Here is a 26,591-nt window from a genome sequence, read left to right as displayed (position 1 = left end):
ACCTCTGACAAGACAGGTGCTGCTGCTCTCTGTTGCCGGACTTTTTATTTCCATATGAATGAAATAAAAGGTCACACCTTCAAGGTCAAGCTTGGGAAGCAGAGCCCAGAGAATGGGTTACCTTGTATATTTCAGGTTCTTTTCCTCTCTGTTGCAGTCTCATGATGACCAAGGCAAGCAAATGGGATAAGACCAGGCTGCCGGGTGAAGGCTTCATCTCAGGAACAGTGAAGCATCCTCAGCCTTAAAAAGGTAGGCGTTCCCTTGTGGCTCCACAGGTTAAGAACCCAACATAGTGTCTCTGGGGATGCGGGTTTGATCCCTGGCCTCACTCAATGGGTGGAGGACCTGGTGTTGATGTGGCTGTGGTGTAGGCCTTTGCTGCAGCTCCGACTCAGCCCCTAGCCTGGGAGCTTCCATAGGCTGCTGGTGCAGCTGGAAAAAAGAAAAACAGAAAAAAGAACGAAAACGCTAGGGGCGGGAATGGCGCATAGGTTTCTGCTTCCTTGCCAGATCAGACGGGTGCAGCGTGCTGGGATTGCTCTGCTGAGGTTTTGAAGCCACCCCGGCTCCCGGGAGTATGCTGTCATCTACTACCGATCCCTGGTGTGGGCAGGGGGAGGGCAGGAGGGTTGGATGTGACGGAGCCTTTCTGTCTCTGGCTGAGATGTTTCTCAGTGGGAGCACTGGTGGCACTGTGGACGGATGGGTCACTTCTTTGCTGTGCGGGGCTGTCCAGCAGGGCCTTTGTGGCAGGGCCTTCGTCCAGTGGTGCTAGTAGGACCACTCCCGTCCCTGTGACAAGCAAGAGTCACCCCCCCCACATATTTTTATGGCTCTACTTGAAAATCGCTAAGTTTGACCAAGAGTGTCTTGGCATGGATTTAGCTGAGGATTGCCTAGATCTTCTTAAATTCTCCAAGGAAAAAAAAAATGAGAATGAGGATTTTCCTTATAGAACCTGAGAACAGGCTTGCCCGTGGCGATGGGTAGGACCTTAGAGTGGAGTTGGGAATGAAGAGTCCAGTGAAGGGAAGAAGATGCTTGTGAGGACGGGGAGACAGGGGGGACCTGACAGCAGGTGCCTCACACGTGATCCCTGGCTGAGGGGAGGCCACGGGGCGCCTTGGCTGTTGGGGAAGGGGTATCCTGTTCAACATCAGTGTCATGTGGGGTACCCCTCATCCCACCTTAGGGCTCCATTATCTCCAGGTGTGTTCTTGGGTCGGCGTGTTGGCTCTCCACGACAGCCCTCAGAGAGCTGCCCCTACTCTGAACCCACGGAATCATAGCAGCCACCTGAACTTACTTTTGGAGCAAGGTAGCACATGAGCCAAGGAATGCATAAAGAAATTATTTCCCACCCCTTAATTTAAGAGTTCAAGTATCACCTGTTTTCATATTCGTCACACCCCCGTCAAAGCGCCTGCAGAGAAAAATGAGAAGAGAGGGTTGCAACAGCAGACACGACACGGTGGCCACGTTCACGTTTTGCGTTTGTCAAAGACCCAGGAGCACTTTAGTGGAGCAGGTTGGGTTTGTTCTTCTTCTCTACGAGGGACAGTGCACACGGCAGCCATGGTGTCGCTCAGTGACAGGCGGCTAGGATTTGTTCTAAGATTTGGGATTATTAAGTCGAACTGGGAGAATTTTAAGAAAGACTGGCTTTGCCCTGGATCAGATGCCCTCAGGAAGTGGGAGTAGTTCTGGGATTTGGTATCTTAAAAAGTCTTCCTGCGAAGGAGGGAAGGATGGCCACAGGCTAACGTTGTAACTGGAAACGCAGCAGCACCCACTCACCCTCTGAAGATTGGATGATGTTTAGGTTCTGCCCTTGTTCAGCCCTAATTGTGGAGGAGCACTGCCTTTGTCTGGCCTCGTCCTGGTTACAGCAGGGCTCTGTTGGGCGTTCAGGGTGAAATGGGCTGTTAGGCAGGAGAGCATCGAGGCCCAGCCCCGAGGAGCAGGCCTGACCGAAGCAGTGCCAGGGCCAGCTCCTGCCTTTGCCCGAGGTTGTCTCTCTCTCCCAGGTTCTACCCTTTTCATCGTTGTTCGTCTTCTTGCTCCTGTGCTGGGCTGTGAGTTGCACGAGGGCAGAGACTTGTTTTGGTTGAAATGTGGACCCAGGATCGAGCCAAGTCTCTCAGTTTCCTAAGTTCTTAAAAGAGTATTTCCCGAACCAACGCGTGAATTGTTCAATTAGCTTATCAGACTGGGAATTGCTCCTAACAGGGCTTCCTTCCCGCTCAGCTCTGGGTTTCGAGAAACAAATGCGCTTCTGGTCCATCGCAGTAAATAAGTCCTCAGTTAAAGGGAAGCTTCCCATACGATGAGGTTTATTGATTTTTTTTAAAAGTAAGGGGATAGAGTGAATTCCACTTCTTGAAGGGAAGACGAGGCTTGGTTCAGACGGACGAAGGAAAATCACTTCTCATTCAAAATAGTTAGGCCCGGTGACATTTTCCAGTGTGTTTGACTCGAAGGGTGAGCTGCAAAGCTCTAGGAAGAATGGATGTAAATATTGAGTGAGCACGTGTATGAAATACCTCTCCCTCCTCCTCTCGTTGTCCCAGTGGAGAGATTGGGAGCAAAGACGCGTCTTGATTTGTAAACTCTCTATTTGTGCGTGACCCTCCCCCCCTCCCCCCTCCCTGTTCCCCTTGCTCTGGAGACCCCTTGACTTTGGAATCACGGTGAGAAGTTATTAGGGCTTTTAGAAAATGCGGACACTTGTATGTTAAGAAGCAGGAGGAGGGGGAAACAAGGACCCCCTGAGCAATCCGGGGAAAATCGTTTCCCTTTTTTGAAGCCGAATTAACCTTATTTGTAACATGAGCATAATTAGGGTGCCTACTGAATACACTCTTTGAGGCTCCCTGTGAAAATGCTCTGGGAACTGCAGGCAGAGAGGATTCCTCTGGGGGGGGGGGGAAGTGGGGGGCAAGGAGCACAGCGGTCAAGACAAGAGAACCACAGCCATGCGGAAAACAAAAGGGGGAAATTTGCAAAGCCGGTTACTTCATTTTGTGGTTAAATGTGATTAAATTATTGTCAGTGGACATTAGCTATTGCATTTTTTTTTGTCTTTTTGTCTTTTTTGTTGTTGTTGTTGCTATTTCTTGGGTCACTCCCGCGGCATATGGAGGTTCCCAGTCTAGGGGTCTAATCGGAGCTGCAGCCACCGGCCTACACCACAGCCACAGCAACGCGGGATCCGAGCCGCGTCTGCAACCTACACCCCAGCTCATGGCAACGCTGGATCGTCAACCCACTGAGCAAGGGCAGGGACCGAACCCGCAACCTCATGGTTCCTAGTCGGATTCGTTAACCACTGCGCCACGACGGGAACTCCAGCTATTGCATTTTTCATGCAAAAGTAGCCCATTAAAAAATGAACGGTAGTCATGTAGGAAATAAAAAAAAAACATCATTGTTCATCTTCTGTAAATGCTTCCCACTTGACTGGAGCCAGGCAATTAACTTTGGAGTCTTACTGTGTGAAGAAAGGGCAGAATCTCATCCCTGCCTACCCTGCAGCCTTGTGGGGGCTTCACAGGTGCCCTGTTCAGGAAAGTGCGTTCGAAGCTATAGCAGGCTTTTCATTACATGTAGTAATAGCCTGAGAGTAGTACTATCGTAATCTTTTTCCCCTCTTACCCTGCCCCTGGCACAGCACCTGGAACTTACTAGGTGTTTATTAAACACTCATGAAACCATTGGATAAATATGAGAGATTATGTTGAAAAATTACAAAACTTGGGCCAGATAGAAGGTTCTAATCAAGAAATTGCAAAGTTAGGTTTGAGGGCTCTGGATGTCACATTCCAGGAATTGGTTCTTAGTTTTTCCCCTCATGAGCTAGGATGTTTTGAAGGAATCCCTCAATTCTCCAAACCTCAATTTCATCATCTATAAAATGGGAGTTAATACCAATACCTACTTCATAGGGTTGTTTTGAATATTGAATGAGATAACTCTTAGCACCAAGCCCAATGCCTGGCCTATAGTAAGCACTAATTTAAAGGCAGGTGTATCACAAGTTTTCAAAAGCTCCCAGAGTTCCCTTGTGGCTCAGCAGGTTGTGAACCCTGGGTAGTGTCCATGCGGATGTGGGTTCGATCCCTGGCCTCACTCAGTGGGTGAAGGATCCAGCCTTGCCGCAAGGTGAGGTGTAGGTCACTGATGCGGCTCAGATCCCATGTTGCTGTGGCTGTGGTGTAGTCTGGAAGCTGCAGCTCCGATGTGACTTCTAGCCTGGGAACTTGTACATGCCTCAGATAGGCACTTCCCCCCAAAAAAACAACTCCCTATCATGTGGTCTCTTTAATATTTTATATTTTGGTATATGTGCAATAAATATATTTTCAAAAGTCTGATCATACTGTATATATCCTCTTATATCCTTACACTTTCTCTTTTTCAACTTAACATTGTATCATGATGATTTTTAAAAAACTTAATGTGTAAGTTCCAGTGGGCCTTGTAAAAAAAAGCATATATACAGCTTTAAAAGGAGGAGCGTTTGAGCAAAATGTTCAGCCAGAGGTCTTTGGTGTTCTCAGGCAGATCTGCCTTCTGACTGACTGCCCCAGGATGCAGAAACAAAGGACCAGGCAGAACCTGAACTGGAGCCTGCAGGATGGAGGGAGACATGTGTGCAGTTAGCATCAAAGCGAGGGGTGTGCTTGGCCCGCCTCATCTTATTGGTTCATGCCCTGGCCCCGCACTTGGAATGCCTTGATAATCTGCACAGAAAGCCACTCTAGGCTAAAGAATGTCCTGTGAACGTGGGGGACTTGGCTAATTCTTATGCGTGAATTCTCTGAAACTGCTGGGCCTGAGAAGCAGGATGGATTTGTCCCCTGGCCGGAGACCAGAAGAGAGTGGGCAGATATAGGTGCCCTAAGCATCAGGGGGAGGCATGGACGAGGGAGTTTGAGTGGCCGTGTCACCCTGGGGAAAGGGGCAGGTTCTGCTTGAGAAGACTGTACTTCCTTTCTGTCCTGTTATGTCTTTGGTGATGCCAAGAACTGTTCGGGAAATGAAAACCTTGGAAAACACTAAATTTCCTGCCAGTAAATTCAGAGGACATTGGAGCATTACCGTAAACAGTGACACAGCTGCTTTCCCTGTTAGGAAGTGTTAACTACAGATATACGCTAACTTACTGAAACCAGTCGTATTAGGACCCTGAGTTTTCCGTCATAGGTTCCTCTTAGAACAGGTATCCTAAACACATCTGTACGTCAGTCTTCAACGCACCTTTTATACTTCCTGAGGGACCCACAATAGCCACAACAATTTGAAAGAACAGGGTTGAGGAATCCACCTTTCCTCGTTTCAGAACTTATTGCAAAGCTACCGTGATCAAGGCAGTGTGGCACTGGCGTAAGGATAGTCCGGCAGAATAGAGTTTCTCAGCACCGCACTCTAACCAACTGAGCGAACCAGCCAATGGGGATAGAATTTAGAGTCTAGAAATAAACCCTTGTATTTGTAGTCAGTTGATTGTCAGCAGTGATGCTAAGACCATTCAGGGGGGAGGAATAGCCTTCAGCCAGGGGTGCAGAGAGACACCTGGATATCCACATTCAGAACGTCAAGTTGCATGCCCTACCTCATCGCATATACACAGATTAATTCAAAATGGATCCAAGACATAAAATTGTAAAATTAATGAAACTCTTGGAAGAAAACTCAGGAGTAAATCTCTGGGACCTTGGATTCAGCAGTGGTTTCTTAGATATGACCACAGAAAGCAGAAGCTGTGGTGCAGTGGGTTAAGAGTATGTCTGTAGCAGCTCAGGTTGCAGCTGCAGCTCCGATTCAGTCTCTGGCCTGGGAACTTCCAGATGTTGTGAGTGTGGCCATAAAAAACCAAAATAGATAAAATTGGACTTCATCAAAATTAAAGTATTTCGCGCTTCATAGGACACCATCAATAAGGTGATAAGACATCCTACAAAATGGGAAAAAATACTTGCAAACATCTGATTAGACACAAGAAACTTATATCCAACATACAGTAAGAACTCCTACAACTCAGCAATAAAAAGACAAATAATATGATTAAAAAGTGAGCAAAGGATTTGAATAGAAATTTATCCAAAGAATATATACAAATGGCTAATCGGTCCGTGAAAAGATATTAAACATTTCTCACTTGATAAATTCAAATTATAACCATGAGATGCCACTTCACACATTAGGATGGTTATCATGAAACAGATAAATAACAAGTGTTGACAAGGATGGGGAGATATTGGAACGTGCACCTACTGCTGGTAGAATTGTAAAATGTTGCAGCTGCTTTGGAAAGCAGTTTGACAATCCCTCAAAATATCGAAGTTACCATATGAGTCAGAAATTCCACTCCTAGATAAATACCCAAGAGAAATGAAAAGATAGGTCCTTGTACACGAATGTTCACCAAAATGTTGCTTATAATAGCCAAAAAGTGGGAGTAACCCATTGATGGATGAATGAATAAAAACAATGTAGTATAGCCATTCAATGGACTATTACTCAGCCCTGAAAAAGCATGAAGAACGGATAGATTCTATAACATGGATGAACCTTGATAACCTTACGCTGAGGGAAAGAAAATTGAAAACAAAAAGTGCCATAATGTATGATTCCATTTATACTGATTGTCCAGAATAGGCAAATCTGTAAAGGCATAAAGTAAACTGGTAACTGCCAGTTACTGGGGGATGGTAGAATGGGTATCGTTTATTTTTGTTGAAAATTATTCTAAGGTAATTATTTTAAGAATTAATTCTGAGGTGAAAATTATTCTAAGATAAACTTAGTGGTGATAGCTTCCCACTGCTGCGAAGGTACCGAAGACCGGGTTGCATACTTTAAATTTAGTACTCGCCCTGCTTGAAAGGATACGTTCTTAGCACTGAGAAGCTATATTCATTTCCCTAAAAACTTGGGGTCCTACGAAAGTGGGTAGACAGTAGGTTTGAAGAAAGGATGGAAGTGGAGAGCTAGGGATAAACTGGGGAGAAGGGGAGCCACCATCTGTACAGTTGCTTTTCCGTGCGAGGGATCTGTGTGTGTGCCCTGAAATCATCATGGCCAATCCTGTGGGCGCCAAAGGGGAGAGGTTTTAGGATTGCCTGGAAGTTACTGTTGCCCTGGTAGAGGAAGGCCAGGGTGAGGGTTATATGGTCTGAATGAAGGAAAGAGTTGGTTAATATGCAAGAACTAGGGGCTGGGCATGAAAGCATGCTGGTGGTAAGATGACCAGCTGCTTTGTCTGTCCCAGACGTCCTGTTTTAGCCCTCAGAAGTTTGCATCCCCTGAAAATCCTCAGCCTCAGGCCAACTGGGGTGGTCAGCCTTCTCATTGGAAGCAGCATACCAAGGACGCTGATGGCCTAGTGTGTGACAGGCATTTTGCTAGGCTCCCTTGATTATGCATTTTCTTGTTCAGGTCTCACAGCCAACCTCTCAGGTAATTAGCAAGGTGAAGTTATCTGTCCTAGGTCACATAGTTTAAACAGAAGAGCCACAGTTCTAGTTCTGGTCTGTGGGATCCGTCTTCACTCTTAACCACATGCTCAGTTCTGAGAGATTGAGCCAGTGCAATGAATGATAAACCTTGAAAAAATTGCCTGTGAAGAGTTAGGTTTAAAGATGCTTTTTATACCCATTTTCACATGCATTCTCCCCAAGAACTCACTCATTCATCAGTAAGTACTTACGGGGCTCATGTGGTGCCGGACAATGTGTTAAGTACTATGAATAAATCGAAAACATGCCTCTGACTTCATGGAGCTTATATTAGAAAATAAGCAGAAAATGAAATATCTGGGAATTAAGATGCGAATCATGAAGGAAACAAAAGCCTGTTGATGTGGGAAATATCAGAGGTAAATCTGTTTGAGGTCGGAGGGTCAGGGGAGGCACCTGTAAGGAAGAAATCTTTAGGCTGAAACCCAGTAGCGGAGGAAGGACCAGCTCGATGAAAATCGTGGGGAAACGGTGGGGTGAGAGGACAGAGTTTGTCCAGGAGTCCCGAAGCAGGGAGGGGCTTTGTGCATTTGCAGACAGCGCAAAAGAAGAGTCAGTGTGATCAAAGCTTATTTAGCAGATGAGGCAGCAAGTAGCAGCTCAGGTTTGTCAAGAAGAATGCAGGCTTGAGAGGAGTTAAAGATTTCCCAGTATCCCTTAACCACAGGCTCAACAGCCCAAGGTTTCTGGACTAAGTGGTGAGACGCTGTTTGAATTGTTACTTTGAAAGGGGTGCTGTGTCTTACCACGATGATTTTCACACCTTTTAGGAGCAAAACCTTTTGCACATAAAATCTCAGAGTGAAGTGCAACATCCAACACAGATAAAGGGAGGCGCAGGTGGAGGTTGGACTCACAATCCCAGTCGCTTCGTCCTCCCTACCCGTGTCCCTTGGGCTCGTCCCGTGGAGCTGAAACTCCAGTGACCCTGTTTGCAGTTTAGAGGATCACATCTTAAGGAGTTCACACACATTTTCCAAAATACGTAGACGTGTTATCAGTCAGGTACACATTACACTCCCAAGAGAGGGCTCTGTTTTGGCTTTGGTGTTTCCACTTACATGTTAGCAAAGCAGTACACGCAGGAGTTGGAATATGTAACATTATTAGAGGCACATAACGGGCTGACTCTTATGGAGCATATGTGTTTCCGCTGTATAGACTTCTTTTGGTAATGACTGCACGAAATCTAAAACAAAACTCACAGGTCAAACTCTACCCAGCAATGATCTCTTAATGGCTTCTAATAGAAACACTTGGGTGTTTTATTTTGTGCGGAGGGGAGAGAATGATAAAATATGCCTTCTTTAAAACTTCAGACATGGGAACTCTTATCTAAACTTCAGCAGTCAGAGCCTGGGGGTTTTTGTCTGGAAGGCGGCTGAGGCTAAACAGCCCTGCTCCTTGGCTGTGCGGTGTGTGTCTGCACATTGTTAGAAGGGAAGGGGGTTATTCTGGAAGTGGCAGCAGTGACTCTTACCGCTGTCTGGGGGTGACTACAGCAACTATCCAGCTGCCTCTGGAGTCACCAACCCGCTCTGTGACTCCTGCGCCTGGGTCAGGACGCCCTGTGAGGTGCCACCCTGGCATTGGCTCTGTTAGTCTTGTGGAGATGAGGAAGCTGGCGCCACCAGGGTCAGATTTTACCAATCTGTCTCCCCATTTTAGTTTGATTTCTTCAGTGCCACCAGAGTTGGAATAAGCTGGTCTCAGGGGAACCTGGGTGACGGAAGAATGTGTCCGCAGGCAAAATAATTTGTCTCATGACATGGAAAGTTCCTGAGACTTGTGCAGTGAGCCGATGAGGCGTGCACTGCCCTGGTTCTCTACTCCCCAGGCTCGGATCACAATCCATCCTCATGCCCCATTTATCAGGCTCCTGCTCAGTCTGCCCAATTGCACTGGCTCCCATTACTTACAGCAAGTTTCCCAAATTTCAGTCACTTGGTTCATGACTCCTTCCAAATTCATGTGTCATTTTTCTTTAAAAATATTTTTCTCGAATTGGCCGCCTTTGTAAACTTGACCACTCACCTTAGATTCGTCCTAAGCATGAATGTCCAAGGATATATTGACTTTGAAGTTGTAATAATTTTTCTAACGCACATTAAAAGAGCAATAATTACTGCAGTAAAAGGTATTCATTAGCACATTGTATCACTAGTACTCTTAGAAATCACTCTTTTGGAAACGCAGTTTGTATGTCTCGTCCCCATTTAATGATTGAACTTCCATGGTTTGTTTGGGAAGGCTCGTTACCAAGGAATAGATTCTTGTTACCAAGGAATATATTCTTCAGTGGGTTCCTAAAGAATGAAAATGACTTCTAAAATTGCAGAGTTCCTATTGTGGCTCAGAGGAAACGAATCTGACTAGCATCCATGAGGACGCAGGTTCGATTCCTGGCCTACGATCAGGGGGTTAACGATCTGGGGTTGCTGTGAGCTGTGGTGTATTGTCGAAGCTGTGGCTCGGGTCTGACATTGCTGTGGCTCTGGTGTAGGCTGGCAGCTGCAGCTCTGACTCAGCCCCTAGCCTGGGAACCTCCATATGCCACAGGTGCAGCCCTAAAAATAAAGTAAAATTGGACATAAATATGGAAAGAAGGCTAATTTAATTAGAGGGAATTGTAATACAAAGACAAGCTGGAATAGCAGGGACTCCCCAAATAGTTTGTTAGCTAGAACCTAGAATGAGAGAAGGGGAGTTCTCCTTTGGGGGGGGGGGAAGGCTGGGTCACAGAGTGTGCAGAGCTTATCCTAAGCATGCTAGGGTCAGCCTAAAGGAGGGAGGCGGCTCAATCAGATTGGCATTTTTGAAGGCCCCTTCTTGGGATTGTGGAGAAGATTAATGTAGGGGCAGAGAAGCTTGTCCTAGCCAGAGCCAGGTAGTAAATATTTTCCTATTAAAAGCCGTGTGGCAGGCAGTCTCTGTTGCTGTTGAAAGCAGCCAGAGATGACAGGGAAACAAATGAGCACGCTTGGGGTCCTTTAAAACTGTTTTCAAAAACCATGGGCCGTGTTTGTCACCCCGGGATGTCTGTCAACCCCTGGGTCGCACTGGGTGGCTCTTGCCATAAGATGGGCAGAACGTGAGAAGGGCGTGAATGAAAACAAGAGCGGTGAATTTCGAGGGAGGAAAGATGTTAAGAAACAGAGATGAAGGGCTCTGATGGCCGGTGGCCGGGAAGGAGGTGGCGGACTCGTGGGAGACAGGCTGAGCCCCGCTTTTCCTCAGCATTTAGCTTGATGTTCAAGAGAGGTTTAGCCTGAAACCTATGAATTGCCACCCCGTGGATCAAAACCGGTCACATGGTGAGTTCCCCGTGGTTTAATGGTGCAGCCTTAGAAATACTCATGGAAATAGCATACCATTGGAAAATCATTCTTATGCAGGAGGCAGAGAACTTACCTTATATACGGTGTTACCAAAAATATCTGAAACAAAGACATGTAGAAAAAAAGCTTTTAAAACACATCACGTTGTGAACACCTACTCCGCTGACTAAGTGATGCCGCGTAAATCCATCACCGTGAAAATCACGGACAAACGTGCGGCTCCTTCGCTCAAGGCTTGTCCGACCCCTGCCTGCTTCCCAGACACTGTTCCTTCCTCTCCTCACGCTGAAGTGCCCCCTGAGAATCCAGCCTTAGCCCGTTTCCTGCTTTAATGCTGACCTTCGACAGGAGAGACTGAATCCCGGGGGCTCGACGTGGCATCTCCTGCTGGGCAGCTCACACGTCGTTCAGCCCCATTTAAGGGAAAAGGCCTGCTGGCTGCCTGCTGGCAGCGCTCTTAGGTACCTGCCTTCATTTATTTCCAGAGTTCTTTCCTGTCGTGAATACACTCTCTTTCCAAACTCTGTCTGCTTCTAAGGAAGCCCGTCCTTTGTTTGGGCCTCAGGGACAGCGACTGCTCACCTGTCCCCTCCAGACTTTGTGGCTCCTTCACGCTCTGACTTCCTTCAGCTGTTGCCGCTGAGGCTCCTCCTGGCCAGCACCTCCCCGCCGTCTGTGCCATCCTCAGCAGATCCATTTCCACGTCATGGACTTGCCTCGGCGGTGCCCCTTTGCTGGAGTTAATTCCCAGGAGCCTCTCTTGGGATGTGGTACGCTCAGGCGGCGCTGTAAGAGTGAGTCATGCCTGGAACTGACACTGCTTTGTGTAGTAGGCTTTTGGGTGTGTGCAGACACAAAAGAAAAGTGGGTAGGGGCATCTGGCTGGTGGGCAAGCATTGGGAGAAGAGGCAGGGAAGAGCAAGTTGACTATCAGCTTAAAGACTGATTGTGGGTCAGAAGTTGGTCACGCCTCTCAGGGGTCATCTCTTAGCACGTCTTGAGTCTAACCGTCTATGGCAGAATTCTCAGGATATTAAAAAACGGATTCAGCCACCCATATTCATTTTAGTCGCGGTAGCGAATTCCCCCCCCCCCCCCCCCCCCCCCAGAGAAACTTCGAGGTTTCAGAACTCCCTCCTTCTAGGAAACAGTTATCACTGGTTTGTCACTTCCCTCAGAAGATCAAGAGTTTACTCCCTCCCTGAGGTTCTTCGATAAATCCTTACGTGAGAAATAGCCAATAGCCAAGACGGCCACCCAGAAAGTTTGCATCTTTTCCATAAGGAACAATGCCGTTCATCCACGGGAGCTCCTTGGGTTGAAAGTTTCATAGCAGATCCTCAAATGCTCAGTTCTCTTGATGATCCGAGGGCTGTGGCCCCATTATGAGAACCTCAGACCCATTATGAAGTCACTTTGCAAACAGTCTGTTTACAAGTGACACCCAGGGCAAAGTCATCAGGCCACTAAAGAACCAGACGCTTTTAGGGGAAAAGTGTGTCCTTCAGGTGCTACAGAGCTATAGCGTGACAGCTGATTGAAGATTGTTTCGTTTGATTGTTAAATTATTATTCGGTACCATAGAAATATATTCTTTTTTTTTTTTTTGTCTTTTGTCCTTTTTTGTTGTTGTTGTTGTTGTTGCTATTTCTTGGGCCGCTCCCACGGCATATGGAGGTTCCCAGGCTAGGGAGCTGTAGCCATATGGAGCTGTAGCCACCAGCCTACGCCAGAGCCACAGCAATGCGGGATCCGAGCCGCGTCTGCAACCTACACCACAGCTCACGGCAACGCCGGATCCTTAACCCACTGAGCGAGGGCAGGGACCGAACCCGCAACCTCATGGTTCCTAGTCGGATTCGTTAACCACTGCGCCACGACGGGAACTCCTATATTCTTTTTTAACTAGTAAGAAGAAACGAATGTGAAATACATGAGCTTGGAATGAGTAATTCTGGGAAACTTTCTCAGAATGTACATGTCTGCCTTCAACACCTGCTCCACTCAACCTGAAGATTCTGACTCATGCCCAGAGTGCGACTGAGACGTGTAACACACGCACACACACTCAGGCACACAGGCACACATTTAAATTGCATAGTCTCAGTCGCCTATTTAATTGAGAACCAGTGCATTAGGACACTATAATTTTCTACTAAAGGGTTGTTTTTTGGGTCCTTCCCTCTTTTACTTCCTAAAGGTAATTGTTCTGTTTCGTAAGAGAAATCTCCCCTCCCCCCCCCACCCCAAATTGAAGCGTAGTTGATTTACGATACTGTGTCAGTTTCAGGTATACAGCAAAGTTATATTTTTTCATTGTAGGTTATTACAAAATACTACATATAGTTCCTTGTGTTGTTAGTTAATCTTCTTATCTGTTTTGCGTGTAGTAGTTTTTTTTTTAATGGTCATTTCCCCAATACAAATTTTTTTCCTACTCTACAGCATGGTGACCCAGTTACACACACATGTACGCATTCTATTTTTGCACATTATCAGGCTCCATCATAAGTGACTAGACATAGTTCCCAGGGCTACACAGCAGGATCTCATTGCTAATCCATTCCAAAGGCAATAGTTTGTATCTGTTAACCCCAAGCTCCCCAACCACCCCATTCCCTCCCCCTCCTCCTTGGCAACCACAAGTCTATTCTGCAAGTCCATCATTTTGTTTTCTGTGGAAAGGTTCATTTGTGCCTTATATTAGATTCCAGATATAAGTGATGTCATATGGTATTTGTCTTTCTGACTTACTTCACTCAGGATGAGAGTCTCTAGTTTCATCCATGTTGCTGCAGATGGCATGATTTTGTTCTTTTTATGGCTGAGTAGTATTCCATTGTGTATATATACCACGTCTTCCTAATCCAGTCATCTGTGGATGGACATTTGAGTTGTTTCCATGTCCTGGCTATTGTGTATAGAGCTGCAATGAACATGGGGGTGCATGTGTCTTTGTTAAGGAAAGTTTTGTCTGGATATATGCCCAAGAGTGGGGTTGCTGGGTCATATGGTAGTTCTATGTATAGTTTTCTAAGGTACCTGCATACTGATCTCCATAGCGGCTGTACCAGGTTACTTGTAGTGGTTTGTATCTGTTAATTCCATACTCCTAATTTATCCCTCTCCAGCTCCCCTTTCCTTTGGTGAAACACCATACATTTGCTTCCTATGTCTGTGCATCTGTTTCTGTTTTGTGAATAAATTCATTTGTATTATTTGTATTGCACCCAGGGTATATGGAAGTTCCCAGGCTAGGGGTTGAATCAGAACTATAGCTGTTGGCCTATACCACGGCCGCAGCAACGCCAGATCCAAGCTGCATCTGCCACCTCCACTGCAGCTTGTGGCAATGCTGGATCCTGAACCCACTGAGCGAGGCCAGGGATGGAACCGCATCCTCATGGATACTAGACGGGTTCTTAACCTGCTGAACCACAACAGAAACTCCTAAAGAAAATCTTTTAATATTTCTGATAATATATATTAACTTTTGTGAGCTATCCTTGATTCCAGGTATTTGGCTTTTTCGGTTAAGTCTTGCAGACTCTAAATACAAAAACCTGGTCCCTGTCTCTCTCCTATGAAATCTGTGAAGGAAATGAACCTCTGTAAATTACACAAGTGCTAGAAGCCCCGTTCTTTATCTGTAAACAGGATAATCACACTAGCCTTGTGTGTTTGTAGTAAGGAATAATAAAAGCAATCAAACACGCCGAGTGCTTTGTATAGTATATTGCAAAAAGTAAGGCATGAGTGGTAGGTATGTTGTTGAGATGTGACTTCAGTTATACACCCAGATGACACAAAAATCTTTATCGGTATCCCTTACTGTCCTAGGGGTCCTGTTCTGAATTTCTAATTGATTGTTGAATATTCTGCAGTACCTTGAGCTGACAGGTGTCCAACATTAAGCTCATTTTCCTCCTCTTGACCTGCTTCTAGAACTTATTCACTCTGCTTCCACATGTTGTGCTGCTCCAGATGGATGTTGGCGTCATGGAGGACATGATGCTGCCCAAGGGGAACCACAGACTGCAGTGGAGACAAGAGCTGCAGTGTTTCTTGACAAATACAAGATAACATTAAGTACAGTGAGTTGGAGTACATTGAACACAACACATTCTACAGCTGCTTTCCTAGAATGTTACTGGGAAGTAGTGACATCACCCTGTGATCAATTACCCAGCCGTAAGCCTCAGCATCCTGAATATTTCTCATCATCCAACTCCTTTTCAGTCCTGGCGCTGAAGTTTGCGTGTAATTGCCCATGCCCTGCTTTATCCTCCTGATTATTCATCTTCTGCAGATGCACAGTATAATTTCCAGATGTCTCCCGATGTTTGTTCTTCCGCTTTCTCCCCATTTTCTGCCCTTCCTCTGTCTTCCACGGTTCCCCAGAGAGCTGCTTCCTTCTCAACTCCTTCCTTTCGTTTCTTGGCATCTCTTTGCCTCACGGCTGAGCAGAGGCTGTTGATGTGGTGGTTAAAAGCAGGGATTCTGCTGCTGGAATTTCTGGGTTCAAATCTTATCTCGGTAGCCTCGGACCAGTTACTTTGCCTTTCTTTTTCCATCTGCAAAGTGGGGTAGAAGTATGAGGCTCATGTGGTGGTTAGGAATATTAGATGAACTGATACACATAACGACCAGCAGGTAACATGTGGAAAGGGCGATTTTTCTGAAGCACAGGTTTGATCAGAAACTGCCTGCTCGTGATGCTGCATCAGTGCCTGCGAGACGGAGGCAGAACGGCTCCACCTGGCCTAACACAGGTGTGTTCACCGCCCCAGGAGAACTCTCCCTGCCCACAACCCAGCCTCCACCCTCCAGCAGGCGCCAGTTCCTGTTTGCTTTAGGTCAGGTGACATTCTCTCTGCATCCACATCAGGGCCCCATGCCTTCATGCCTCTGTCAGGTGCCTCACCGTCTCCCACTGTTTGCTTAGAAAAAAATCCTACTTATTTTTCAAGAACCGCTCCTCAGTTGATCTCACACTTTTTTTTGGTCCTCTTCTTATAGCCTGAATGCTTCTCAGGAAAGCAAAATGCTTAATGGCCGACATTCACGAAACTCCCAGTTAATCGTTAGCAACCTTCCGAGAAGCCTGGACGTAGTTTGCCTTTTAGCTGCTGCTGCTCTTCGAGGTGGATGCTATTCCTGTTTCTTCCAGAGAGGAAACTCCAACCGGAGAAAAGTCAAGCAAAATGTCTCAGACCATATGTGGTTGGTAATTGATGAACCTATTGAGTGAAAGTCTGTGACTTCAGAGTACATCCTCCTGAGCATCTGTGCTGAGTTTTTATTCTCTTTTCCTTAAAAGGCATAACCTCAAAGAGAATTAAGGATGTCATATAGTTGAAAGTTTTTATGACTACAAATTCCCTGAATGGATATTAATAATTTTCACACTGAATCAAAATGAGGTTGTATCATATTCTTCATCCCCTAATGAGTAGTAAGGAAACAAGGGCATTTTATAATAATAGAGTTAAACATCCTAGAATTCTTACTAGGTATGAAGGGCTGTGTTTATTCTTTTGCAGAAATTAGAGCATTTAAGTTCATAGCCGTTCAAAGAGATAGGGCTTCTAGCTATCTTACTCTGTAAATGAGGGACTGAGGTCTAGAAAATCAAAGTGATTTGTCCCACTTGGAGAAGGGACTTGTGGTTGCCAAGGGGGAGGGGGAGGGAGTGGGCTGGATGGGGAGCCTGGGGTTACTAGATGCAAACTGTTGCCTTGGGAATGGACTAGCAATGAGATCCTGCTGCGTAGCACTGGGAACTATGTCTCGTCACTTATGATGCAGCCTGATAATGTGAGAAAATGGAATGTATACATGTATGTATAACTGGGTCACCTTGCTGTATAGTAGGAAGAAAAATTGTATTGGGGAAATAATTAAAAAAAAAAAAAAGGCAATTTGTCCTAGACAGTCACATAGAGACAAAGCTGGGAACCAACAGAATTCTCTCTGACTCCAAAGCCAGCGCATGTGAATTCTGTGCTCTGTTGATTCCACTTAATAATGGTTAAAAGAATCTAAAATTCTTTTAATGACGCTTAAAGGCGTAAATACTCAGCTACGTTACAAAACTTTGTAGCATATCAGATTCATCTGCTAATTCTAGATAAGTTATTCCAAATCATATCCTTAACAAATTAAAAGATGTATAGAAACCCTTTTGATTTTGAGATAGAAAAGTTTATCCTAACTTTGAGATTATATAAGAGTAGTGATTCTGTAACACATGCGATGAAATGACCATTTTCTATAATTACAATCGTTTTGGAAAAATCTGATTTTTACCTCAGTTCTTAGGCTGTGTCAGCTGACGTGGGATTTTCTTCAGGGCTACAAGTCAGCCTCATACTCAGGTTCGACTCCGTCAGCAAAGGTGGAAATACTATGATGGCTCTTTTGGATTAAGAATGGAGCATAGGGAGGCATTCCCATCGTGGCTCAGCGGTTAACAAATCTGACTGCCATCCATGAGGATGCAGGTTTGATCCCTGGCCTTGCTCAGTGGGTTGAGGATCCAGCATTGGCGTGAGCTGTGGTGTAGGTCACAGAAACCGCTCGGATCCTGTGTTGCTGTGGCTGTGGTGTAGGCCGGCAGCTACAGCTCTGAGTCGACCCCTCGCCTGGGAACCTCCATTTGCTGCGGGTGTAGCCCTAAAAAGAAAAAAAAAAAAGAAAAGAATGGCGCCTAGGGAGAAGGACCCTGAACGGGGCAAGTGGTCATGATAGTTGAGGGTCAGTCGAGTAAGTGATGCCAGGCCATAGTCTGTATTTAATGAACATGGGAAGGACGGGTAAGCGATACGTTTTTAACTTCTTAAAATCTTATATAATCATAGATGACAAGTTGAGTCAGTGTTGGTCTCTGTGAATGACGGAGGAATATTTTATTGGCTCAGGTCATGAGTGGGTTGCTTTTTGAATATTTTTCTTTTTGAAAAGAGTTTTTTTTTCATCCACTTGGAAACTAGATGATAATCACTTCTCAGCCATCTCCCACGAAGCTTTCTCACAGAGTTAGGAAGGAAGTTGGTTTAGATGGATTTTATGGTCCGCTGCAACAATACGATTATGTGATTCAGTGATTTTATGATAGAGAGAGAAAAAATACATGAAAACAAAAATGAGAAAAAGATTCGGACTCGCTCATTTTTGAGACCTTCCTGGACACAGGTTCTCAGTTGAGATTCTAAATATAAATGAATGTTCTAGTCCCAAGAGGGGCTGTTGTTCCCATGATGCGAAAAGTGGCTTAGGGCACTAAGGCGGAGTCAAGAGATGTGATCTGCTATTAGCAGCCTAATCTCTTTGAGGTTTGCCTCGTATCCCGGCCAGATGTGTCATCTGTGTGAAGAAACGGCCACTTCCCAGAACAGGGCCTTAGAACAGGTTTGAAAGACTTAATGAATAATGCGAAAGATTTCTTTGTAGAAGGTGATTGCCTAACATGACCCAAATTAATGCTGCTTTACCTTTGGATGGCGCATAAACAAGTCTCAGTACTTCCGAAACTGCTTTGTTAATTTGATTCACATGTAAATCTGAGCTGGCTTTTACTCTCATCTCTAACTTATAGGAGAGGAGACTGGGTCCAAGAGAAGTTAAAAACGTGCCTAATGTATTAGAACTGGTAAACGTCTGTAGTAAGTCTTAAGAGGCTCGTTCCTGGGTTCCGTCCTCGTTTTCTGCAGCAGTGCCGTTTTCCTTTGTTGGTGAAGCGATCCGTGTGGCTGTGGCACCAGCCGTCTCAGCCCGTGATTCAGAGTTCTCATCAACTGAAAGCCTGCAGATCGGGTTGCAGACTAGACACCAAACAGAGGACTCCATTGAGTGGTATCTGTTGACAAGGCTTAGGCAGTGACACACAGTCTACAGTAGAGAATGGCTTTCTCATGAGCCCCACATTTTGTGGTGCACGTGGAGCCATGGAGTGAACTAGCCACGTATCTGCTGGGAACATACTGACTCTTTTTTTGGAAGCTGTTTATTCATGTTTCCGAAGGAGGAGACCCCTGCCATCCACAGGTACCCAGCATGAGGGTTCCTGTGGCTGTATTCAGAATCCCGTGGTGTGGAAGCTGGGCTGTCTTTCATGTTTGACCATGACGGCTTCATCTCCAAGTAGCGCTAATCCTAAGAAGTCACATACAGGTCGATGCATCCGTGTTTGCGCTCAGTGTTAAGGCACATACGTAGCTAGTGGTGTCCTCACCAGGCCCTGACATTGTCCAAAGGAAGGGCAGCATTTGCGCTTCTCGTGATGCCAACCATTGGGACGGAACTTACTTGAGTCAGTATTTCAGCAAAACATTCTTCATGTCAGATGTTTGCTAAATGCTGCAAGGACACTCTTGACAGTGGAAAATGACAGTTTCAAAGAGCCGTTCCGTGGCTCTGTGACAAGACCACTGGGCAGCTCCTCACAGGATGGAAGGCATGCTCTGTAACACGAGTGGGCATGGTGCCTATGGCCTGGGAAGGCTGTGCCACAGAAAACCCACATTTATCTCCCCAGAAGTGAATAAAGACCCCCAGCACGGATGGGCTGCTCTGGGGAAATGATGTTGCCTGGAGAACAGAGTGCAGCCGTGTTTTGAGAGCTTGAGCTCCGGAGGCAGCGTTCTTGTCGATTGTAACCTTACCGTTTCCTATTCATGTCGGACGGTGTATTTGTCATCAGTAAACTTTATTTTTCTTATGCGAAAAAAAAGCAGATTCATTCATTGACTTACTGCTCTTTGTTTGTTTGTTTGAGCTTCTGTTATGTTTCAGGACGAAACGAGGTGCGAGATTGAGCGTGGTAACTCTTATAAGCCCTCTCATTTGTATTTGCGTGAATTGATTACTAGGGTTGCTTTGTGGATTAAATGAGCTCGTGATTAAAGCGTTTAATGTGGGGCCTGGTATAGGCCTTTCCTCAACTCACGGCAGTAACCCGGGAGGTACCAAAGAACTGTCTTAAAACCACTGAAAGGGTTTCCGATGAAACTTTGTGTTTGTGGCTCCGAGGCCATATTTAGGACAAGCGAGAAGGTCAGTAACAAGGAGTAAGTCTAAGCCTGAGAAAATAAGAAGTTTTGATAGTAAGAGTCCACATCCACGTTCACCCCAGGACGGGCTGGGCTCCTCCGGAGGGACCGGAAGAAACTGCGTAGACCCCTGCCAGGAACCCTGTGATGCCCCGGCGGTCAGTGAGGTGAGGATTGTATCATCTTGTACCATGGAATGTATTTCTGACAACAATAATACACAAAATGTGTATTATATAGTTGCGTGTTTACGCTGTACCCGTCTGTGCATATTAAGTGCTTCTCGTTCGTGAATTCATGTAGTCCCTACATAAACTGTACGAGGTGGGTACAAGCAGAATTGCCCCATAAATAATGAAGAAGAAGACTGAGCCAGAGAATTTTAAACCGGCCCAGGCAAACAGCCCTCCGGTGGTGGAGTTGGGAAATCTTACTGTGACCTGGTGGAAAAATGTGCATCGTGTCCCGAACGCAAGAGGGAGTCGCGGATTCTGACCCGCTGGGGCTGCCGTGGGAGGGTTGCGCTGTCGGGCAAAGCCTGGGCATGGCCGGGAGGCCCTTCGAAGGTTCGAGGACATCCGTTCTCAGGAGGGGTTCTTCAGCGCTGGTACCTTGGCCAGTCCACGACAAGACAAGAAAAAATTAAAACCCAAACCGTGTAGTGATAAAAATAGTGCAAGTTACAACGGTTATTTCATCCTACAAAATAATTACGAACGTAGATCATAGTTTTTGTCTTTGTCTTTATAGAACAAAATTGCCAACCCTGCATGAGTTTTCCAGTGGTTCCATTTTTTTCCTTAGGTTGCTGTTTGTGTGGATTACTTTAGGAAGTTGGAGAGGAAAGAAAAAAGACAAATGAAAAATTAAAGTATTCTTATGATATAACGTTAAGCAAAATGGAACGTAAAATTGTATTTATGATATTACTGTGCATAGAGGAAACCTTATCTAGATCCAGATAAGGGATAAAATGGCAAGAAATTTCCTCAGGATCACGGGTGCTTTTTTTTTTTTTTTTTTGTCTTGAATGTCTCTTGCGCTTTTTACTCTCAAAATAGATAATTATAAACAATTTAGTATAATGTAGTAAAGTGTTAACATTTGGGAAGGAAATTCCTGGAATACTTTGTAACATTCTTGCAGCTTTACTCTAAATTTGAAATTATGTCAAAATAATACTTAAGAGAAAAAACAAACAGTAAATTTGTAGCCAAAAAAAAGGAGAGAGGCTTTATTGATCTGGACTCTCCAGAAATCTCTGGAGCCCCGGATCGGTATTGAGGTCTCTTTTCTTTTTCCTTTTGCCCCTGTCTTTTTAGGGCTGAACCTGCAGCTTGTGGAGGTTCCTGGGCTAAGGGTCTAATCATAGCCTACGCCAGAGCCACAGCAACGGAGGACCCGAGCGGCATCTTTGACCTACACCACAGCTCGCGGCAACGCTGGATCCTCAACCCACTGAGTGAGGTCAGGGATCGAACCCGCGACCTCGTGGTTCCTCGTCGGATCTGTTAACCACTGAGCCACGACGGAAGCTCCCTGAGGTCTCTTTTCTGACCCACAGTTTCTGTCACAAGATGCCCTTGGTTCTTCACGGGGCCTTTGACAGGGAAGGTGGAGGAATTCAGGCCAGTTATAGCAAAATGCACGACTCCAGCCTGCACCACTTTCTCTCGAACAAGGACCACTGTATCGGGTTAGTGTCCTAGTCTCCTTGGGACTATTTTAGGAGAGAAATAAGGCTCTTTCTTTGAGAGCAAAAAAGTGTCAAAGAGACCTGTAGTTATTGGAGGAAAAAAAGAATGCCTAAAAGGTAAAAACACTGATGCTTTTCACTGAGGCTGTCTTCTCAAATTCGGGGCCCGTTTATACCGAGAGCATCTACTTCCCCCCCCTTTGTTCTCCTGGTCTTTTCTCTGTTTTGTTGTACATCACACGTGCAACCACACGCGTGGTTTAAGTGATAACATCATCACAACCACATGTTTGTGTGCCTGCCCCACAGTGTGAGAAACAGCACCAGCTGTCCTCTTTACATCTTTCATGAGCCCCTGCCCTGATTCCCAGTACTTGCTGCTCCTCTGGCCACCAGCTCCTGCCCAGTTCTACCCGTTTTGCTCTTCTCCAGCAAAGGATTTAGGCACCCACAGGCTCGAAAACCTTTCTGCCTCTGTGGAAGATTTCGGTTCTCCTGTCCTCTGCCCTTTGCTAAATACTGGTTCCTTTTGTACTTTTCAAGCAATGTGGGATTTAGTTCGGAACTCCGAATGTCATTAGGATGTTGAGTACGTGGCTTTGGTGTAGTCCCCCTAAGTTCGCTTTGATGTTTTCTTTGCTGATTGCTTAAAAATTACGTATAGCATGTTTATCCCGCACTGCCTATTATTCGTCAGGCACTGGAGAAACAAGCAAATATCCATTTTAGACACAAAGATAAGTAGGACCCAAGCCCCTGCTCTTGGAGCTCAAAACAGGAAGATATATTTGTTATTTTTCCAATGAAAAACAAAGGTAACCTTTGTCTTATTTTTTCTTGAAACATAGTTGACTGATAATGTTGTACCAATTTCTGCTGCACAGAGAAGTGATTCAGTTGTACACACACACACATATATATTCATAAATTCTCTGTCTTATATCATTTTCCATCATGGTCTGTGCCAGGAGGTGGGGTACAGTTCCCTGTGCTCTGCAGTACGACCTCATTGCTTCTCCTTTCTCAATGTGCTAGTTCGCACCTGCTGGTGCCAAACTCCCAGACCATCTCATTCCCTCCCCCTTGGCCACCGCAAGTCCGTTCTCCGTGTCTGTGAGTCTGTTGCTCCTCTCCAGATAGGTTCATTTGTGCCCTATTTTAGATTCCACGTACAAGTGGTATCATACTGCATTTGTCTTTTTCTGGCTTACTCCACTTAGTATTATAATCTCTCGTTGCAACCGTCATGCTGCAGATGGCATTGCTTCTCTCTTTTTTATGGCTGAGTAGTAGTCCATTGTATATATGCATCATATCTTCTGTATCCATTCATCTGTCAGTGGGCATTTAGGTTATTTCCATGCCTTAAATATTGTGAATAGCGCTTCTGTGAACATAGTCATGCATATATCTTTTTGAATTATACTTTTGTCTGGGTGTGTACCCTCCTTTCTGCTCTCCGTAGCGGTTGTACCAATTTATACGCCCAGCAGCAGTGCAGCAGGGCTCCCATTTCCCCACACCCCCTCCAGCACTTGCTCTCTGTGGACTTACGCATGATGGCCATGCTGAGGCTGGAACATCGTCGTAGTTTTGGTTCGCTTTTCTCTCCTGATTAGTGATGTCGAGCATCTTTTCACGTGCCTGCCGGACAGCTGTCTGTCTTCTTTGGAGAAATGTCTACTTAGGTCTTCTGCCCAGAAAATGAGGATAATTCTTTTAAAGTATTTTTGAAGCCCCTGATGGCAGAGCATGAATTTCTATCTCGTTGCAGTCCAGCTGCGTTGCTGACTTCCATGGCTCACTTCTAAAGCTCTGCGGTAGCAGGAGCTTCCCAGGGGTGGCTCTGAGGACTGGGTGGGGCAGGGACGGTGGGGTGGCCCTGGGCAGAAGGCTGTGAGGGGCCAGACCCTGAACTAGAACTATGCAGTGTGCTCAGGGGGCACGCTTAGGGCAGTCACAGGTTTTTGTTGCTATTACTTTTTCAATCGCTCGTTTATCATTTGCTGATTATGTGCCGGGGCAGTATTACATGCTGTACCTCCCTCGGTTCCCGCCAGTCCGTGAAGAACTGCTCTTGCCCCCAATGCAAGATGCGGGAACTGAAACTCAGAGGTCGAACCACTAACTCAGGGTTACTCAGAAGGAGCCAATCTAGACTTGACCCCCAAGGCTCTCCATCTCCAAAGTCCCTTTTTTTTTTTTAAATCCCCATTAGGATTTTTTTTCATTTATCTTTATTTTCTTAAACATTGGGATGTAAGTGACATATGCCATTGTTAGTTTCCTATGTACAGCGTCATGATTTGATATCCGTCTGTACTGTTTTGAGAAGCGGTCACCGTTTTAACCATTACATTACACAGGCGTCACCCATCATTTCAGTCCGACAGAGGATACGTCCACGTCACAAGGATGTGGCAGCAGGCAGATGGCAGCTCAGGCCATTGGAGGGCCTCGTAGATAAACGGGAACCAACTGGAGCCCCGACAGGCAGCCTCCTTAGAGACGGGTGGCCTGGGAGACTTCACCACAGGAGAAGTCGGCCAGGATTTGGGGGCTGCCTGCCCCAGGCATCCTTTCTAGGGGCAGTAAAGCAGAGAGGAGGAGAGGAGCAAAGACCACCGCTGGGAAGTGTGACGAGCCAGAGGGTCTGGCTGCTGGGCTGGTTCCAGATGTGGGGTCCTGGTACTGGGCTGGGGGAAGGGGGCGAACCCCAGAGCCAGGCTTTGTGGATAAGTCACACGGGGCCTGGCTGGCCTTGGCCGTGGTTGTTTAAACCTCCAAGACTCTTTTTGAGTGTTAAATGCCTCATGTCCCAGAGAGAAGCGCCTGGGAATCTGGCGATTGGAAATAATCTGGTCGTTCCCTGAACTCTCCAGAAGCATCTTTTCAGAACGCTAGTAGTTTTTCCCCAGGATTTCATCAGGCACTCTTAAAAAGCAAAGTTAAAGTTTTTATATGGACTCAAAGTTACTTTTCCTAAGAAATTCTAAGCAGTTTTCAGGATGTATCTATGTGGGTATTTTTTGAGGTGTGTATTTATAGCTCTGGCTTCCATTGCCGTGATCTTATTGTTAATTAAAATTCCAAGGTCAGTGCTTCAGCTTAATTTTGTTCTCTGAGGGAGGAGTGACCATTTCCAGAAAGACCAGTTTGTTGGATGTGGTAATACGTGCTTTGCTGAAATATGAGGAAGAACTCAATAGAAATGAAACAGTGAGGTTTCTTAGAATTTGTGTAGGAAACAGGTATTGGCAACGTATTTAATTTTTTACTTTAGTGTATTTGGACTGCTTAAAAATTTGGTGGCAGTGTTCGGAGTTCCCATCGGGGCTCAGAGATTAATGAACCCAACTAGCATCCATGAGGATGCAGGTTCGACCCCTGGCCTCGCTCAGTGGATTAAGGATCCAGCGTTGCCATGAGCTGGGGTGTAGGTCACAGACACGGTTTGGATCCCACATTGCTGTGGCTGTGGTGTAGACCAGCAGCTGCAGCTCTGATTCAGCCCCTAGCCTGGGAACCTCCATGTGCCTCATGTGCGGCCCTAAAAAAAACACAAAGGAAAAAAACTTGATGGCAGTTTTGTTTTGACGTTACGAATGACAAAGAGGTGTTTACCAGATGGTGTTTCAAGAGATGACTGCAGAGGACAGGAGCGTGGTGTGTTTCAGGCTGTGGGTGCGCAAGGTAGCTGCCTCTCGGTCAGCCCTTGACCGTCCCTGGAAAAGCAGCCACCACTCTCTATTATCTGTGGGCTCTCGTTAGAGAACGTGAGGAAGTATTCAGAGCTTGGATTGGTGCCGAATGCAAACAGATGCTATTCATTGTAGCCAAATCGGGAGTTGACACCTGATGTCGGGGTTATCTGGGACAAGGCACCATGGTTTGCTTCCTTACTTGTTGATAGAACTTGAATTCAGTTAATTTGAGTTTAATTCAATTACTTTATAAAGCATTAATTGAGCATCTGCAGCATGCCAGCTACGAGCTCACAATATAGCACAAGAGGCATAATCAGCAAGCTAATGAGAATATAATATGATACATGCTCGCCTAGGAGCACCAACTACATAGGAGAAGATTTTTAGAGAAAATAACGCTAGGGCTGAATATGGTTTTCTTTTTCTTTTTTTTTTTTTGAATTGAAATATTTTATTTTTTATGACTATTTATTTTTTTAATTTTCTTTTTTTAAATGTAATTTTATTGGCTTGTAGTTGAATTGCAGTGTCATATTAGTTTCAGGTGTACAGCAGAGTGAATCAGTCATACATTTAAATATATCCATTCTTTTTTCCCATGTAGGTTATTATAAAACTATTGGGTAGAATTACCTGTGCTGTACAATAGACTCTCATTAATCATCTGTTTTATACAGTAGTGAGCATGTGTTATTCCCAATTCTTCCCCCCACCCAATGGTTTCACCTGTGGTCACCATAGATTGGTTTTTAAATCGGTTTGTTTCTGTTTTTTAAATGTTTTGTATCTTTTTATTAGATTTTACATATAAGTGGTATACATGATTTGTGTGTTTGACTTCCCTCGGTATGATAATCTCTAGGTCCATCCACGTTGCTGAAAGTGGCATTATTTCATTCTTTTTTATGGCTGAGTAATAGTCCATTGTTTATCTGTACCACATCTTTTTTGTCCATTCCTTTGTCAGTGAATGTTTAGGCTGCTTCCATGTCTTGACAATTGTAAATAGTGCTTCAATGAACATCGGGGTGCATGTATCTTTTCAAATTAGAGTTTTCTCTGGATATATGGCCAGGTGTGGGATTGCTGGATCATATGGTAGTTCTGTATTTAGTTTTTTAAGGAACCTCCATTCTGTTCTCCATTTTACATTCTCACCAAAAGTATAGGAGGGGCCCCTTTTTTTCTCCACACCCTCTCTAGCATTTATTGTTTGTGGACTTTTAGATGATGGCCATTCTGACTGGTGTGAAGTGGTACCTCATTGTAGTTTTAAA

General features: G+C 45.4%; 1 protein-coding gene across 2 annotated transcripts; it reads right to left on the bottom strand.

The window, feature by feature from the left end:
- Nucleotides 1-2,307: 2,307 nt before the first annotated feature.
- Nucleotides 2,308-11,679, bottom strand: LOC125126500 (ovomucoid-like). 2 transcript variants are annotated; one of them, XM_047778985.1, is made up of 4 exons: nucleotides 11,444-11,679; nucleotides 10,935-10,960; nucleotides 8,585-8,712; nucleotides 2,308-2,499 (listed from the first exon to the last, which is right to left on the bottom strand). In XM_047778985.1, the coding sequence occupies exons 1-4, from the start codon at nucleotides 11,556-11,558 to the stop codon at nucleotides 2,445-2,447; spliced, it is 324 nt and encodes a 107-aa protein (XP_047634941.1). In that variant the 5' UTR covers nucleotides 11,559-11,679; the 3' UTR covers nucleotides 2,308-2,444. The 2 variants fall into 2 exon arrangements, 1 of the variants encoding a protein (XP_047634941.1); XR_007134650.1 differs by lacking the exon at nucleotides 8,585-8,712 and having other exon boundaries at nucleotides 11,444-11,678.
- Between the last annotated feature and the right edge of the window lie 14,912 nt (nucleotides 11,680-26,591).

This window comes from Phacochoerus africanus, chromosome 4, assembly GCF_016906955.1.
Source record: "Phacochoerus africanus isolate WHEZ1 chromosome 4, ROS_Pafr_v1, whole genome shotgun sequence".
Taxonomy (NCBI): Eukaryota; Metazoa; Chordata; class Mammalia; order Artiodactyla; family Suidae; genus Phacochoerus; species Phacochoerus africanus.
The sequence above is the reverse complement of the archived record's forward strand: the minus strand, read 5'-3'. Positions and strand labels throughout refer to the sequence as shown.